Source organism: Scyliorhinus canicula, chromosome 5, assembly GCF_902713615.1.
Source record: "Scyliorhinus canicula chromosome 5, sScyCan1.1, whole genome shotgun sequence".
Taxonomy (NCBI): Eukaryota; Metazoa; Chordata; class Chondrichthyes; order Carcharhiniformes; family Scyliorhinidae; genus Scyliorhinus; species Scyliorhinus canicula.
In genome coordinates this window covers 97,175,857-97,191,690 of record NC_052150.1, presented here as the reverse complement: position 1 = coordinate 97,191,690, position 15,834 = coordinate 97,175,857, and the positions used below count along the sequence as shown (strand labels likewise).

Below are 15,834 nucleotides of genomic sequence, written 5' to 3'. Positions count from 1 at the left end.
GGAAGTTAATCTTAATTTAACTCACATTCTTCTTCCAGCTTCAGGCACCAGTTGTTCGAAAAATGGCCAAAATTCTGGAAACAACAGAAAGCAGCTATTTTCCCACTTTCAAGCAAATTTTACAAGATGTTGTAGGTGGTAGGTACTGCTCTTACATTTTGTAACTAACGTGTGGAATATTTTCTAGAGCAAATATGATCAGTAGTGACTCTTAAGCAGTGTAAATATTAGTTCTAGTTTGTTGATATGATTGGTACTAAACATTTTGTATCCATGATTTTGCATTGTGTTGGTAGAAAACTCCTCCATGGGTGTGAAGTTGCCAAACTTGCCCTTTTTGTTTGAGAAAAATCTACAAAGAACACTCTTGCTCCACATTAGTTCCATACAGGCCACAATTGGCAGTTGCTAAGATGTAAGAACTTCTCAGGAGGTAAACTATTTTAAACTCGGGGTATGATATCCACAAGGATTCTGCTGAGCTCCAGCTTTTTATGCCATTTTCTACAGGATTTTGTTCAATCTTTTGTTGGCTGGATATCAAAACAAAGTCAACTCCAGAATTGTTGTTATCTTTTTAATATTATCGGAATACAGAACATTAAAACTGAATGGAGATTTTAATGTCATTGAGTTACGGACACCTGGGTCAGCAAGCAACTGCGACTAAGAGATTGGACCAGAACCATAATGTTTTAAAGTTTTAAAACGGTGTGGAAAGATCGATTTGTTCCAGGAGTGATAACATAAGAAATAGGGCTTGGTTATTTTATAAACAAGCTTTATTCATAGAAAAGAAAAAAAAAAAATTTAAACTTTTGAACTTCAACCCTAACAATAACAGATTACATGTAGTTTCTTAACCCGAACACGAGTTCCCATTAAACAGCACTTCAAAGTAACATGTAGCTCTCGTACCACTTAGGCAGGCATAGGTTCTACTTGCATTTATTAAACAATTTTTCTTTAGTTAGTGAAGTTACTCCAGAACCATCTTCGAACACCTGACTTCTCCCTGTGGCTTTTCAAATCCTTCTCCCTCTACCTGTTCAAACAAGATTCTTTATCTCTCTCACCCTCACACTTATTCTCTCTCTCTCACTCACTCTCATTCTCACTCTCATTCTCTCTTGAACCCATTATTGTCACTGTCTAACATCCCACTCCCGTTTCTACAAAAGAACAGAGCCAAGCTATTAATGTGCAACTAACCCCCATTTATGGACAAAGGAGGCCACCAGACTCTGTAATAGGGTCATGGTGGTCAAACAACAGAGTCCCAAAGAAAAACGATCTCGAGTGGATCATCCTGGCTGAGCAGGGGCACCCTATGCATTCCCATTAACGGGTTTAAGTCTGACTAAGACAATATAACTCCGGCCAGGTGTGGGCATATCCTTTTAATTCCTTGCTAGCAGCTTTTCCAAAAATTGCCTGCTTCATCTTTGATTCTATTTCTGGTCCTAAGTTCTTAATATTGCCCTCTCTCTTTTTAAATTAAGGGGCAATTTAGCATGGCCAATCCACCTAGCCTGCACATCTTTGGGTTGGGGGGGGTGAAACCCACACAAACACAGAGAGAATGTGAAAACTCCACACAGACAGTGACCCAGAGCCAGGATCGAACCTGGGACCACGGCGCCGTGAGGCAACAGTACTAACCCACTGCACCAGTGAGCTGCCCCATATATCGCCCTCTCTTAACAATTTAGTTTACCATACCAAACTGTAAAATTGAGCTGAATCTTTTAAAAAATAAATTTAGAGTACCCAATTCTTTTTTCCCCCAATTATGGGGCAATTTAGCGTGGCCAATCCACCTGCCGTGCACATATTTTTGGGTTGTATGGGTGAGACCCACGCACCCATACGCACAGTGACCTGCGGCCAGGATCGAACCTGGGTCCTCGGTGCCGTGAGGCAACAGTGCTAACCAGTGCGCCACCATGCTTCCCAAAATTGAGCTGAATCTGCAACTCAAGTTTGTTGTCTCAACTTTGCAAACATACTTAACAAACTACTGTGCTCTGAATCCTTATCAAAACAGATAAATCTGATTGCTAGGCCACTGTCTACAGAGGATTAAAACCTGTTGCCGGTCTGTAGCACTTGTTCTTATTTTAATGAAACAATTAATGTAGACTGATCTACGTCGAACTTGCTTGTGACACTGCAACTAATTCTACCAGTATGACCTATGTTACATGAAGCTTATACAATATTCATTTCATTCAAATTTATATATCATTAGGTAAGGATAGACACATATGACCATCGTCAGCTTTCCCCTTTTGATGGAGAGAGCTGACTGGTGGTGATTTAACCTGAGGATCACCACATCTCGGGCATAGGGCAAGCTGGAGAAGGCGGGGCCCTCATCAATAACCTCATGCGGTACAGGAATTGCTGATGGCCTTGCCCTGCATCATGAACCAGCTGTCTAGCCAAGTGAGCTAAACCAGCCCATTGCACATATTGGGGGGTGGGGGAGGGTTTTTTTCTTTTAGTGCAGAAGGAGGCACCCATATCATTAAAATCTAGTCATAACTGCACAAAAAAGTGTTATGAAAGTTAGCCACCGGCTGCAATAGCATCTGACTTACCTTGTGAATTAGGCACATTCAAATGGTGCCTACAGTGGTTCACCAATTTGTTCCTATGACAAAGTTGAAGCATCTTGGAAAATTAATGAACTATTATTTGATTTCCTGTGGCATAGCATGCAGTGAATTGGAGAAATGGATACCCACTTTTCTGCCTTGGATGTCTTCCATCTTGTCTTCCATTTCTGTTTCTATTTCTCGACACAGCTGGATATTTCTGTTGAGCTATTTTTGATTCTCTTCCTTACGCATCTGTTTTTTTCTGTCAGTATGACGCAGAAAGGTGCAACCAATCAAAGGCGAGAGGCTGGTCAGAAATTTGTTCAGGTAGTTAAGTCTAGAGGTAACAAGAATATATGAGGGTTTGATGAGCAGATGAGTGGAGGCAGTGGTGCACTCAGGCGATGTTATGAAGGTGGAACTTGGTGGTCTTGGTGATGACAAGAATTGTGGTAGGAAGCTCAGTTGAGCCAAGGTTGTGAACAGTCTGGTTCAGCCGTGGACAGTTGTTAGGGAGATGGAATCTGTATCTAGGGAATGCAATTTGTTGCAGGGACTTTGGTCTTCCCAATAGTCATTTGGTAGTAAAGAACTTGAGTATCGCTGAAAAACAGATCATTTCTGTTTAAAGCTTTTAATCATTCACTTGATCAAAATATTTGCAAGAATACAATGCAAGGGGAATCAGCAAATTTATACCATAAGAGAGTGCTGATCAGTTGGCAAGTGGACCCCGAGTGGTAGTGGCTTTGCCATGGAGAATGCACCAGTTGATGGCGACTGACCGCTAACTGTCAAGCATTGTTTGAAACTTAAAGCGGGCTGCTTGACTCTGGTTTGTCAAGGTATTGCCCTGAGGAATAAACCAGCAAGTGTAAATCCCTTATTTTGTGTTTCAGCTAATCATTACTGTCACCAGGCTAGTAATCCAGAACACCAGTGTAATGCTCTGGGGACCTGGATTCAAATCCCATCATGGCAGACGGTGAAATTTGAATTCAATAAAAATCTGGACTTAAAGTCTATTGATGACTATGAAAGCGTTGTCGATTGTTGGAAAAAAACATCTCATTCACTAATGTGCTTTTGGGAAGGAAATATGCCATTTTTACATGGTCTGGCCTACCTGTGACTCCAGATCCACAGCAGTGTGGTTGACTCTTAACTGTCCTTTGAAATGGCGTAGCTGCCACACAAATCAAGGTCAATTAGGATTGGGCAAAAAATGCTGTTGCCTGCGATGCCTAAATCCCATGAATTATTTTTTTTTAACGTGTCGGTGAGGTAGATATCAGTGTACAGGTGAAAAATAATGCTATGTTTTCGGATAATGTTGCCAAGGGACTACCTGTGGATGAGAAATAGGGGGCCAAGGATGGATCATTGGGGAACACCAGAGGTAATGAGCAGAAAGGAAAGCTATTCCAAGTGATATCCTGGCTCTGATAAGATCATTAAAGGTGGAACCAGGTGAATGCAGTCCAATCCAGCTGGACTCCCTTTTAATTTTCTCACAGGTAATAGAAATGAGATAACCCACATTTTGGTGTAATTTGTATTAACGTAATAGATTACATTCTCTGTTTTCTTTGGTCCCAATCTCTCTTCTTCCCCTTTCTTACCCTTCCTGTACTGTTGGTTTAATATACTTTCAAAAAGAAGAAATCTAAAGAATGCAAAATAAAAGTAACAGAGCATTTTCTTTTATGTTTTTCTGCCCCTGGCACATGGAGACATAGAGACTGATGGGCATGCATGCACATCCTCATTTTTAAGGGAACTACTTGGTATAAATATCGCCTCAGTAAAACATTTGAAATTTGCCCTCTTGTTTTCCTAATTATGTAATATTATGCAACTGGAGTAGAATTTTCTTGGAGTAAAGAGCTGACTGAAGCGTATTGATCCATCCAGGGAAACTAGGGACACTGCACATGTTCAGACTGCACAATCTAACTTCAGCCCATTGCTATGGGTAAAAATATCATGGCTCAGCACAGGCCAAAGCCTCCAATAAAAGCTTTAGTGAAGGCATTGAAAAATGCAAAAGGCAATTCTGTAGACACCTTTATTCAATATATTGCAAAATATGCATTATAATGTTTTGTTTTAACCTTCGTTGGAGCACTTTCCCCTATGCATCAGATTCATGTACTAATATGAATTTTTACTGTTGTAATTTTATTAAGCACTCGTGGAAGTCCAAGACATCGACCTCCACCTCAGACCACTGCGACGCCATATTAAAATTATGCAAGAGGGCGAACTTGCAGAGATTCTTGTGTTCATTCCAGCTCTCTTTCACACCATCTGTCTCATCTGGACCAACTCCAAATTTTATTGCATTCCTATTCGCATCATAGTTCTCCTGCAGGAATTCTGCAATTTGTTGATTGAAAAGGTAATTTTAAATAAGCGACAAATTGACTTGTAGCTTTCAATAAGCAAAGTGATGGTGATTAACAATGAAGCAATACCGTTTATTAGGCAGCTTTATTCAGTAAGACATGGTAGACTGTGGTTGTTAACAGCGATAGGTAGTCTAATGAAATCAGAAGGATTTGATCAAGTTACAAATGATTAAAAAAGAAGAAACCAATTAGCTTCCATGAATAAACAGCTAAGCAGTCATGGCTTTATTATCTTGAAATATATGATTATGGGTGAGATTCTCTGGCCCTCCCCCAGAGGCGTGTTTCTTGGTGGGCAGAGGCAGTCCGCTATTGGCCGACAGCGGAATCTTCTGATCCCGCTGCTGTCAATGGGATTTCCCATTGAATCCACCCCACGCCGCTGGGAAACCCGTGGCGACGGGGTGTCGTAGGGTTGGGGGGGGCGGGGGGGGGGGGGGGGGGGGGGGGGGAGACTCATAAGACAAGTCATATGGACTTGAAACATTAACTCTGTTTCTCTCTCCGCAGATACTGCCAGACCTGCTGAGCTTTTCCAGCATCCTGTATTTTAATTTTTTTTAGTTGTTAACAGTAGAAATGTACATTTAAAACTAATAGTTCAAATTCAAATATTTCTACTGTCTAGCAGTGGTCTGAGCTAGTTTATATAAAAATAATATTGAGTTTAATGACATATATATCTCCCTACATGTTTTAAAACCTTCCAATTTTTCCCCCATTTCTTCTTCCTTTCCCGTTGCTGGAGTGTGATTAGATTCACCGAAGTGTGAGTGTTGTTCAATGTTCTACGTTACCCTTTCCTTATAATCATGTAGAGGTATATTTCGGAATGAAACACCCTCAAGATTGAGCCCCTGGCTCATTTACTTTCCATAGCTCAGGAATAGTTAGTTTTGTTTTGGGTCCAGCACAATACAACCCCATTTTTTAAAAATTCTTTTAAAAAAATTTAGAGTACCCAATTATTTTTTCCAATTAAGGGGCAATTTAGCGTGGCCAATTCACCTAACCTGCACATCTTTGGGTTGTGGTGGTGAAACCCACGCAGACACGGGGAGAATGTGCAAACTCCACACAGACAGTGACCCACGGCCGGGATTCGAACCCGGGTCCTCAGTGCCATAGGCAACAATGCTAACCACTGTGCCACCGTGCTGCCCTATGCAACCCTATTTTAAGATTAGTTTTCCTTTGGTTTTTAATCTGTTACCAAACCAGCACAGCAAAATCTTTTGCAGTTGAGTGTGGCAAATTGAGATGTGAATTAATTAAACAGATTAATATGGTGATCCAGTAATGCTTTTGCGAGGTTTCAATGTATTTGCATTCACTGCAATTTTAAGATTGTTTTGAATGATCAGTCATCAGTGTAAGTTCCTTTATTATAGTTGACATGTTAGAATCAACATTTTCCAAACTTTGAAGACTTCAATCAGTAAAGATCAATGAGTGGAAAAATACTTTCAATCTGGGGCTGTTCTGTTGCCATGACAACCCTCACAATAGGATTGATTCTTGGATACTACTGCTGAAATTCTGTTGCAAACATGTGAAAAAAATATTTGCCTGTGCATTGTTACAGAATAAGAAAAAATAAACTCTATTGGGCAATTAAATAGGACAATGGCTTGAAGAGGTATATTTTCCCACGTTAAACATACCTTCTGCTGACTCCCTCCCATCACCAGACTGTTTTGTCAAATCCTTGAATTATACTTCAAGTGTATTTCTGCTGAGACTATCTCTCTCCTGAAATGCTTGATTCAGACGAGAATAAAATCAAATTGCTCTTGCATAATAGGGTTCCACATTGTGATTTAATTTTGATTAAAATCGCAATACACATATTCCTTAAAAATGAGCCACTTTAAAAATGTGTCAGCCAAAATAGATATATTTTCCTTCTATTATTTAGAATATTGCTTTAACAGAGTGCACACTGTTCCCAGTCCCGTTCATGAAAATCCTGTTCCTCCTAGTGGAGATTTTGTAGATGACATCTATTTTGCAATTTACTGGATAACAGTGGTGTCTTTTATATTGCCATATTATTCCAATATGATTTAGGTATTGTATGTTCATGCATATATGCCATATATCATTCACTACTGTACAACAAACAGGGTGTTGAGCAATGGTGTATCAGTCTGAAGCATATGGTGGGACCTGGAAATAAAAGCTCCAGCATTTTCAATCTGAAAGCATTTACTATTTTGAACTTCTGGAAATCGCAAGACATAATAAGATGGTGACAGTAGGCGGCTGTGAGTAAAATGGATGAGAAAAATCAACCCACATTAGTGCCAGAGAGAGAAAAAAGATTTGAGTAGGACGCCTCTGCAGCGAAGTGCATACTGCTCCAACTATGGATGACTTGGGTGATTTATGTCCGAGAGACATTTGAGAAGTTTAAACAAGAATGCAGTTTGATCGTTTTCTAAAAGACACCAACAAGGAGGGAATGGTCAGTTACAGCCTTCTGTGGGATGAGAGCATGAATAGATCTGTTTGATAACTGGGAGATCCGTGAGGATGAAAGTTAAAATCCCAACAACATGCTACAAATTTGAGGCATGATTCTCTGGCCTTGTTATGCTCACGCTCAAGCGAAACGAGGCCGGTGAATAATGGAAGGGGGCAAAACCGAGAACTGCGCCAGGCGCCAAACAGTTTGTGATGCAACAGGCCCGCTACCATAGGTGAAATCGGGATCTCATCATAGCGTGGCGAGAAACCAATTATCACCACTTCAGCCCTATTTCAATACAATTACAGAGCGACCCCATATCCAACGGCCTCCTGTCATTCAGCGGCCTGCCCAGCAAGTGGTCACGCTGGCGCTGATTAGTACACCTTTTGAAAATCGTGAACCCAGCAGAAGGGCTTCTGTGGGGAGCCGAGGAGGTGAGTAGCCATCTCTGTTCACGAGTAAAGAGCCTGGGGGCGCTAGGCTTGCCACCCCAGTGCTTGGTGGGGTTTGGCGGACCCTCGGCTGGGTGTGGTAGACTCGCTGCAGGGGTGGGCCGCTATGGGACTGTGAGTGGGGGGGGGGGAGACGCTTTGGGGGCAACCAGGGGGCAATCGCTCGCAGCACCAAATGCCACCCCGGATCGTGTGTGCCCGTTCCTGGGACAGCCCTTGTCCCTCCCATCTGCTCCATTGACCACCCATGGGCAGCACGGTAGCATAGTGGTTAGCACAGTTGCTTCACAATCCAGGGTCCCAGGTTCGATTCCCGGCTTGGGTCACTATCTGTGTGGGATCTGCACGTTCTCTCCGTGTCTGCGTGGGTTTCCTCCGGGTGCTCCGGTTTCCTACCACAGTCCGAAAGACGCGCTGTTAGGTGAATTGGCCATTCTAAATTGCCTCCTGCACCGTAAATTCTATGATTCTATAACCCTCACCGACTGCCGAGACCTCTGGCTGTGCGGCTGAAGGCTATTGCTAATAAGGAATTTGCAATCATGGTTATGTGAGCACTTCCCGCAACCCAAGTGGATTCCAGTGGATGGGCGGGCTATGTAGCATGTGGGAGTCATTACCTAGCATCCCAATCGCACCTTGATGTATCGACACCGTGCTTGAACACTGGGAGTCAACACCACACATGCAGCAACCAACATCTTAATACCAGGGGATGGGACACAGCTCCGGGGACATGTCCACAGCTGGAGGGTGGGTGAGTCCAATGGGGAGAGGGAGGTGCCTGGAGAGATGAGCCAAGGGTTCAGAGGTCGGCCGGCATTGCAAAAGAAAGTGACAGAGGCATCATACTGGTTGCACACAAAGGTGTTAATTGTTTTTGATAATTTCGCCACTCTCCTGATGGTTTTTCCCCCAACCCTTTTCCTGGTGGCCTCGGTGATCCTCAATGTGCTTTGCCTCCTAGCTCTACCACTACATCTAGGCGTATCCCCAGGATGCACATCTGTGGTGAAGGCAACCAGCTGCTTACCACGCCCCGTGGCCATCGATGTCCCTGGTGGGCATCCTCTGGAGTCTCTGAGGCTGGAGGGCCCCGGCACATTTGTCAGAGGCATATGCACAGCCGTGCCACCCTGTCCCGTGTGCTGACTCAGAGGCACGGCCTCATCAGAGGGTTGGAACTCGGGAGAGTTGGTGGACACTGTCGCCACTCAGTGGGACGGGTCTGGGTTGGCGCCTAGAACCCCTCACTCCTGGTCAGTGCCCATAGGGCCCTGGGGCCATCTTGGGATGGAGGGGAAGTTGATTCGAGCCCCGGCTGCTCCTGCATCATCTGGCTTTGCCAGCCCTGGCAGTTCCCCATGTTCAGCACCATGTGTTGATGCCCGTGGCAATGCTCCTCTGATTGAGCCATGCTCTGCAGTGTCACGGCCATGCCCATTGGAGAGTGTGACATGTCCCGTAGAACCTCATCAAGGTCAGCCTGGTACTGGGTGACATCCCCCAATGAGACCTTCTGTCAAGACCCTCAGACATGGCCGTCACCAACGGCTCCATGCCTTGGACACCTTCACTAATGTTGCCGACGTGGTGCACCAGGCTCTCCACTGTGGCTGCCACCCCAGCAATGTTGGCCTCGATGCCACACATTGCCAGCGACATCACCTGCGCCTGTAGCCTCTGGGACTCTTCCAGCGGCTATGGATCTGCTGTAGTGTCGCTGACATCCCCCTCTGAATGTCCCGGCCGCACCCTAATGTCTCCATCAGCTGTGGGATGACCTATTCCGTCATGCTGGGTCCTGGGATCCAGCAGACCTCCGACTGCTGTCTCACCTGGGGGTTCCTGCCTCCACCTGATGTACATCAGCAGCATTGTGGCGCTCACCAGAATGTGCCTCAGAAGCCTGATTACTAACGTTTCACACTGAGCTGCATGTATCTGCGCTGGTGGAGGTTTGTCATCTGTGACGTGGCCAGTGTGGTGGCATCCTTGGAAATCTCCTCCGAGGTGGCCTCCTGGGATGCTGGAGAGGGTGGCACCCAGGATGGGCCGGCACCATCGGCTGGAGGACCTGCGGGAGAATGGACATGTGGTAATTGGGAGGGTGGGTCATTCAGTGAAATGGGAGGGGAGGGAGCAAGGGTTGAGGGGTTGGAAGAGAGAGGGGTGTGTGCGCTCCCTTGGCCGGGGGGGGGGGGGGCGTTGGAGCCTACTCACTCATGAAGCCCGGTGTAGGTCATAGACCTTCCCACACTGGAGGTCCTCCTCGTCGCACTCCCTGACCTCGTCCCAGGCAGCACTGACTTTCCTATGACTGACCACCCTTGACCATCGAGGGAACAGGACATCCCTCCTGGCTCCACAGTGTCTAGCAGTCTCCCACGCCTACGTCCCCGAATCTTGGGGCTGGTCTCCTCGGCACAATTGTTGCGAGCTGGCTGGGGTTGGCCGAGTAAGTGCTGCTTGACCTTGCTACGGGGGGTGGCTGGCGAGCCTTTATTTGCGGCGAGAAGCCTGTGAGGCCTCATTAAGTGGACCAATTAACGTTGAATAACGTTGCCAGCCTTGCTGGACCGAGCGCCGGGACGCTTGCAGTAATTCCTGCTTGCTACAACATTTAGAAATCTTTCTGGAGAATTGTGCCTGGAGAAATTCAGCATTCCTCGCCAGCCAGAGTCAAAGCATTAAATCCATTGATATGAATTTGAAAGCCTGAGGCAGAAGTCAAGTGAGCCCATTGTGAGATTGAGGAACGCAGTCAGAAAATGTGAATTCAAAGAAGTGGATGAAGCCTGGTAGATCAGCTTGTTTGGGGCTCTGCACACCCTGATTGGAAAAGACAAGCTCACAAATCACACTGTAGACACTGCCAAGGCACGTGAAGGCACAGGTAAACAGATAAGATGCTGACAACCCAAACAGCTAGCTTTCAGTTAAGTCAAAGAAAAGGGAACCAAATTGATGCAGTGAACCAGCAACAAAAGAATGCACACTAGATGGAGAGGAAGATGTGCAAGAACTGTGGACGACCACTTGAGTTCACAGACGGAAAGAGATGTACCGCATATGGACCAAACTGCAGAGCTTATAGAAAGCCAAATCAGTGGGAAAAGATGTACAGAACAGAGAAAGAGGATGGTAAATGAATTATTAGAAGCAGAGCAATTGGGCGAATGAGAAAGAAAAGAAGCAGAAACACCCATACCCTGGAAGATGACAATGAGTTGAGGACATAATGGATAAATGAACCATAAAACTGTATGAAATTCCAGTATGCAACAGATCCCAGAGAGACGAAATTCTCTATTCAAATCACAAAGTAACTGAGACATAAGCCCACAACCATAAAGGTTGATGCTTGAGCACAGAGTAACATCATCCCGCTCGGACTAAACCAAAATTTGGTAGAAAATGGTTACCCAAGGAAAAATGTGCTGAAATCGAGCAATATCAAGCCAACTGAGGGGAACAGAGATTTGATAGCTCGGAACAACCCAAGTCACAAGGACGGATAAAAGAAAATAGGTTAACTGCATGTTCAATGTCATTGAAACAGATTGTTCTACTATGATAGGGTTGAGCAGTGTGAAGAGCTGGAGCTGATCTCTGTGAACCATGAGATGAAGAAGGTGACATTGAGGGTCAAGGTAATAGACCCATTGGTCCAAATGTATGCAAAGTATTTCAATGAGATGATTGGATGCTTTTGAAGGATTTGAGCTTCACCAGGAAAGTAAACAGTTACTTTTCACCTGTCTTCACGGAAGCAGATACAAAATCTCCCAGAAATGCGAGGCAACCAAGGGACTTGTGAAACTGAGGAATGAAAAGACATTAGCATTAATACAGAGGCAATACTTCAAACATTACCTGGATTGAAGGTTGATGAATCCCTTGGAGCTTCATCCTAGAGTGTTATATGGCCCGCTCAACTGGGAATTGCTTCCAATTCACACTAGCATTTGCATATCCTGAATCACGGAATGAATAGTGTCCCCCAGTGGATATGGGAATCGCACATTATTCAGTTGGGAGGATCCGGCGAGTGCATATGGCTCATTTTAAATATGCTGATCTGGAGCACGGCCAAAAGGGTGAGAGCCAGAACACGCCATCTCGTGAGGTTTGGTTGAATGTCGCAAGAAGTCTGGAGCGTTGTGAATCTCTTGAGGTCTCTCGTGAGATTCAGTGGTCTCGCCGAGTCACCAAGTCAGGCACGAAGAGGCCGGTAGATCGCCCAATTAGTCTCCCAATCTGAGAATCCATCCATCCATCCCAAGATGCTTTCCCTGGCAGGTGAGTCTAAAACCTGGGGATAGAATCTCAGGATTAAGGGGTAGCTTATTAAGCCTCAGTTAAGGATGAATGTCTTCATTCAGAGGGTGGTGAATCTTTGGAATTCCCTCCCCCAGAGGACTATGGAAGCTCAGTTATTGAACATGTTCAAGACAGAAATCAATAGATTTCTGGAGACGAATAACATCAAGGAAACAACGATAGTGCCGGAAAGTGGATTGATGATCATCCACAATCAAATTGAATGGCGGAGCAGGCTCAATGGGCCAAATGACCTCCTCCTGTTCCTGTGTGTTCCTACACCATTATTGATCCAGAGAAGAAACCAGTAATTCATGCACCATGTTTTCATTCTGCAGCTTTGCTATACAGTAGCAATAGAACTGAAAGAAAATCTTGAAAGAAAGCTCTAAGAGATGGAGAAAAGAAAGTGATTGCCAAAGTTACAGCACCTACAGATGGAGTAAATTCTATCATTGTGACAGAGAAGCCAAATGGAAGACTATGAATTTGCTTGAATTCCAAAGATCATAATCAAGTCATAGAGGAATTACTACCCTGTTCCAGCGTTGCAGGAGATCACACCATGCTACTATCTACGGAGCAGAACATTACACAACTGAGAGGACCACTGCATCTTAGTTCCAATGGGAACGAATGACCTGAATTGCAGCAGACTGCAAGCTTGGGAGTCATGCAAAGGGCTTTGAGCACTGACTTCTTCCCAACAGTCCTACCCAAGAATGCTGCTGTATGCCAGTGCATCGAGTTATCTGATAGTCCTTCCAGCTTTGAGCTGATAATTGAATTTGACATGGAAGTGGTGGACCAAGAAGTGGAAGAAACAAATCCATCTTCTGGAAAAATGAGCGTCTCTGATGTGAAGGGCACATGTTCTGAAAATGCGAATAGTAGCAGCATCGGTTGAGACAAGTGGAAATACATAACACAGTCTTACAGAGAGAGGTTTACCACCAGTGTGTGGGTTTTGAAACCAAACAAGACTGAATCTTGTGGGGGTTCCTGCAGAGTTCAGGTGAAAGAAAAAAAGATGGAAAGCCTTCACAAACTGAAGTGTCTAAGTGAGCATCATAGTGCCTAGAAGCCATTGCCTGAAGAGGTGTGTGTGAGTGTGTGAACAGAGTCCTCTGTCAACAATTCTGTGAAGTCACCTGTCATTTTAATGAGATTTTCAGAAAAGTAAGGCTATTTTGTGGCACCACATTAATTTAGTTAACCAATACTTGAAGTTGAAAGTTGCCAGGCTGAATATTCATTTCTAAATTCTGTTTATATTTGCATATATCTAAAGGTATGGTGCATGTTCTTATTCAATTAATTCACTTTGCAGTAAAATGAGAGGTGTGGGGTGGGAAGAAAGAGATAGTTCAAGCTACAAATTTCACATCATATTTAAAATCCAAATTGATTCAGATCAAAAAGTAATTAGTTACAAGCAAAGTTTATCCACTTAAAAAAAAAGTGGGGCGGCACGGTGGTGCAGTGGTTAGCTCTGCTGCCTCATGGAGCTGAGGATCCAGGTTCGATCCTGGCCCCGGGTCACTGTCCATGTGGATTTTGCACATTCTCCCCGTGTCTGCGTAGGTCTCAACCCCACAACCCAAAGATGCGTAGAGTAGGTGGATTGGCCACGCTAAATTGCCTCTTAATTGAACAAAAAAGTCATTTTGTTTCATTTAAATTGATAATATGACAGTTAGAAAATCAGGTATGTTATTATTTAGATTGGTATTCATGTTTAAAGTAAATTTCCATTGTGAATGTTCTCCCTTTCTAGGCCACGGTTTCTTTGTCACCAGAGGGACTTCTGAAAGAAGAGATTGAGGAGTCCGTGGAACGTGTGCAAATATCTGTTAAAATCTTCAAAGCTTATAAAGACTGTTTCTTGAAGCACAAAGAAAAGTTAGCAAACTATTATGCAAACTTGCAAGATTGCATCCTCTGGGACTTCCCATTATCAATGGTTTTCACACGCTTTGACAGGTTTTTAAATCGGCTACTACAACTTGAGGTAAACAAGCACTTTGTTCAATAATTACTTTTAACAATAGTAAACAATAATAATAATAATAATAATAATAATTTTATTCATGTCACAAGTAGGCTTACATTAACACTGCAATGAAGTTACTGTGAAAATCCCTGAGTCGCCACATTCCGGTGCCTGTTTGGGTACACAGAGGGACAATTCAGAATATCTAAATTATCTAACAGCTCGTTTTTCGGGACTTGTGGGAGGTAACTGGAGCACCCAGAGGAAACCCACGCAGACATGGGGAGAATGTGCAGAATCCGCACAGACAGTGACCCAAGCCAGGAATCGAACCCAGGTCCCTGGCGCTGAGAAGCAACAATGCTAACTTATGTGACATTTCAGGCTTTAATAATGTATAACAATGGCTACAGTTCCACATTTATATCGAATTGAAAACCTCCCATCTATAGACACTTTCTGTTTGTATGACCTGACTTTCCTGGCATGGGATGGATCCCAATGTTGGGACCATGTACAGGATCTGAGCCCATGCATGATGGCCTGCGGGAACCCTGCGGCAATTTTCGTGGCAACAGCTAATTATGTGGCTGCTGCCAATCTCACTGCCTAATTAAGGACACTTTCTGGCTCTCCACGTGGCCTTGGCATCGCCACTGGGTGAGGTGGTTACAACTGAGGCTTCAAGCATTTTTAAAGCTGCATTCAATTAAAGGGAACAGAGAGGGAGTAGGCTTGCCACGCAATCCTGAATCAGCCAATAGTAGGCCCTCCAGCTTTCGGCCCCATTCGGGTTGGGATGTGTCACCCTGAAGATGGGGCGAGAGGGAGAAGGTCAGGCATATCAATATCCTTTTTAAAAACGCAACAGCTGCCTAACCATTTTACTGGTGGGCAACCCCTCCAGGGTTTGGCTGGCAGGTGGATGAGACTGTGGCCTGACAGCAAGTAAGAGTCCTGGATGGGGGTCTTTCCTTGCCAGATCCATCAGTGCCCCCCCTCCCCCCACCTTCACTTCCCTCTCTGAGCCCACCAAATATGCTGGATATGGACCAAACTGATGTTGTCCACCCGTACTGTTGACTGAGAAACTGTTACATATACTAGCAGAATTCCATTGAGTCGCTTTGTCTTTTTGAAGTACATGCATAAACATCTGAATCAATGCAAATAAAGTTTGTTATTGACAGTACGTTAAATCTAGGTGACCAACTTACAGGTGATGAGAATATTCAGTGGGATGTGGCAAACAATATGGCTAGGCTAAGCAATGGATGGTGAAGCTTAATGTTTACAAAATGGGAAATATTGAGGGCTGGATTCTCTGTTCTGGATACTAAGTGCCCCGCCAGCAGAGACTCGCTCCTGGTCAATGCTGGCACTAGGATTGATGCCCAGGTGTGATTCCCTCTCTCTTACCATGCTAATGTATGCATGGAGGAGAGCTTGCTGGATTCTGAGGGAATCCCGGTATCAGGCTGCCATTTTGAGTGGGCAGCCCGATACCAAGGTCCCCAGGCCTCTGCCAAGACGGGGCATCTTCCACAGTAATAATGAGTCACCCCTTCACAGTACCGAC

The 15,834-nt window shown here is 44.5% G+C and overlaps 1 protein-coding gene across 2 annotated transcripts in view; it reads left to right on the top strand.

The window, feature by feature from the left end:
* LOC119966149 (dynein heavy chain 11, axonemal-like) overlaps positions 1–15,834 on the top strand; it is a 622,669-nt gene that overhangs the window by 22,403 nt on the left and 584,432 nt on the right. For both annotated transcript variants that reach the window (XM_038797431.1, XM_038797432.1), the window contains exons 5-7: positions 39–138; positions 4,793–5,004; positions 14,040–14,273. In XM_038797431.1, the coding sequence (XP_038653359.1) occupies positions 39–138; positions 4,793–5,004; positions 14,040–14,273 (546 nt within the window). The remainder of the gene's footprint in view (positions 1–38; positions 139–4,792; positions 5,005–14,039; positions 14,274–15,834) is intronic.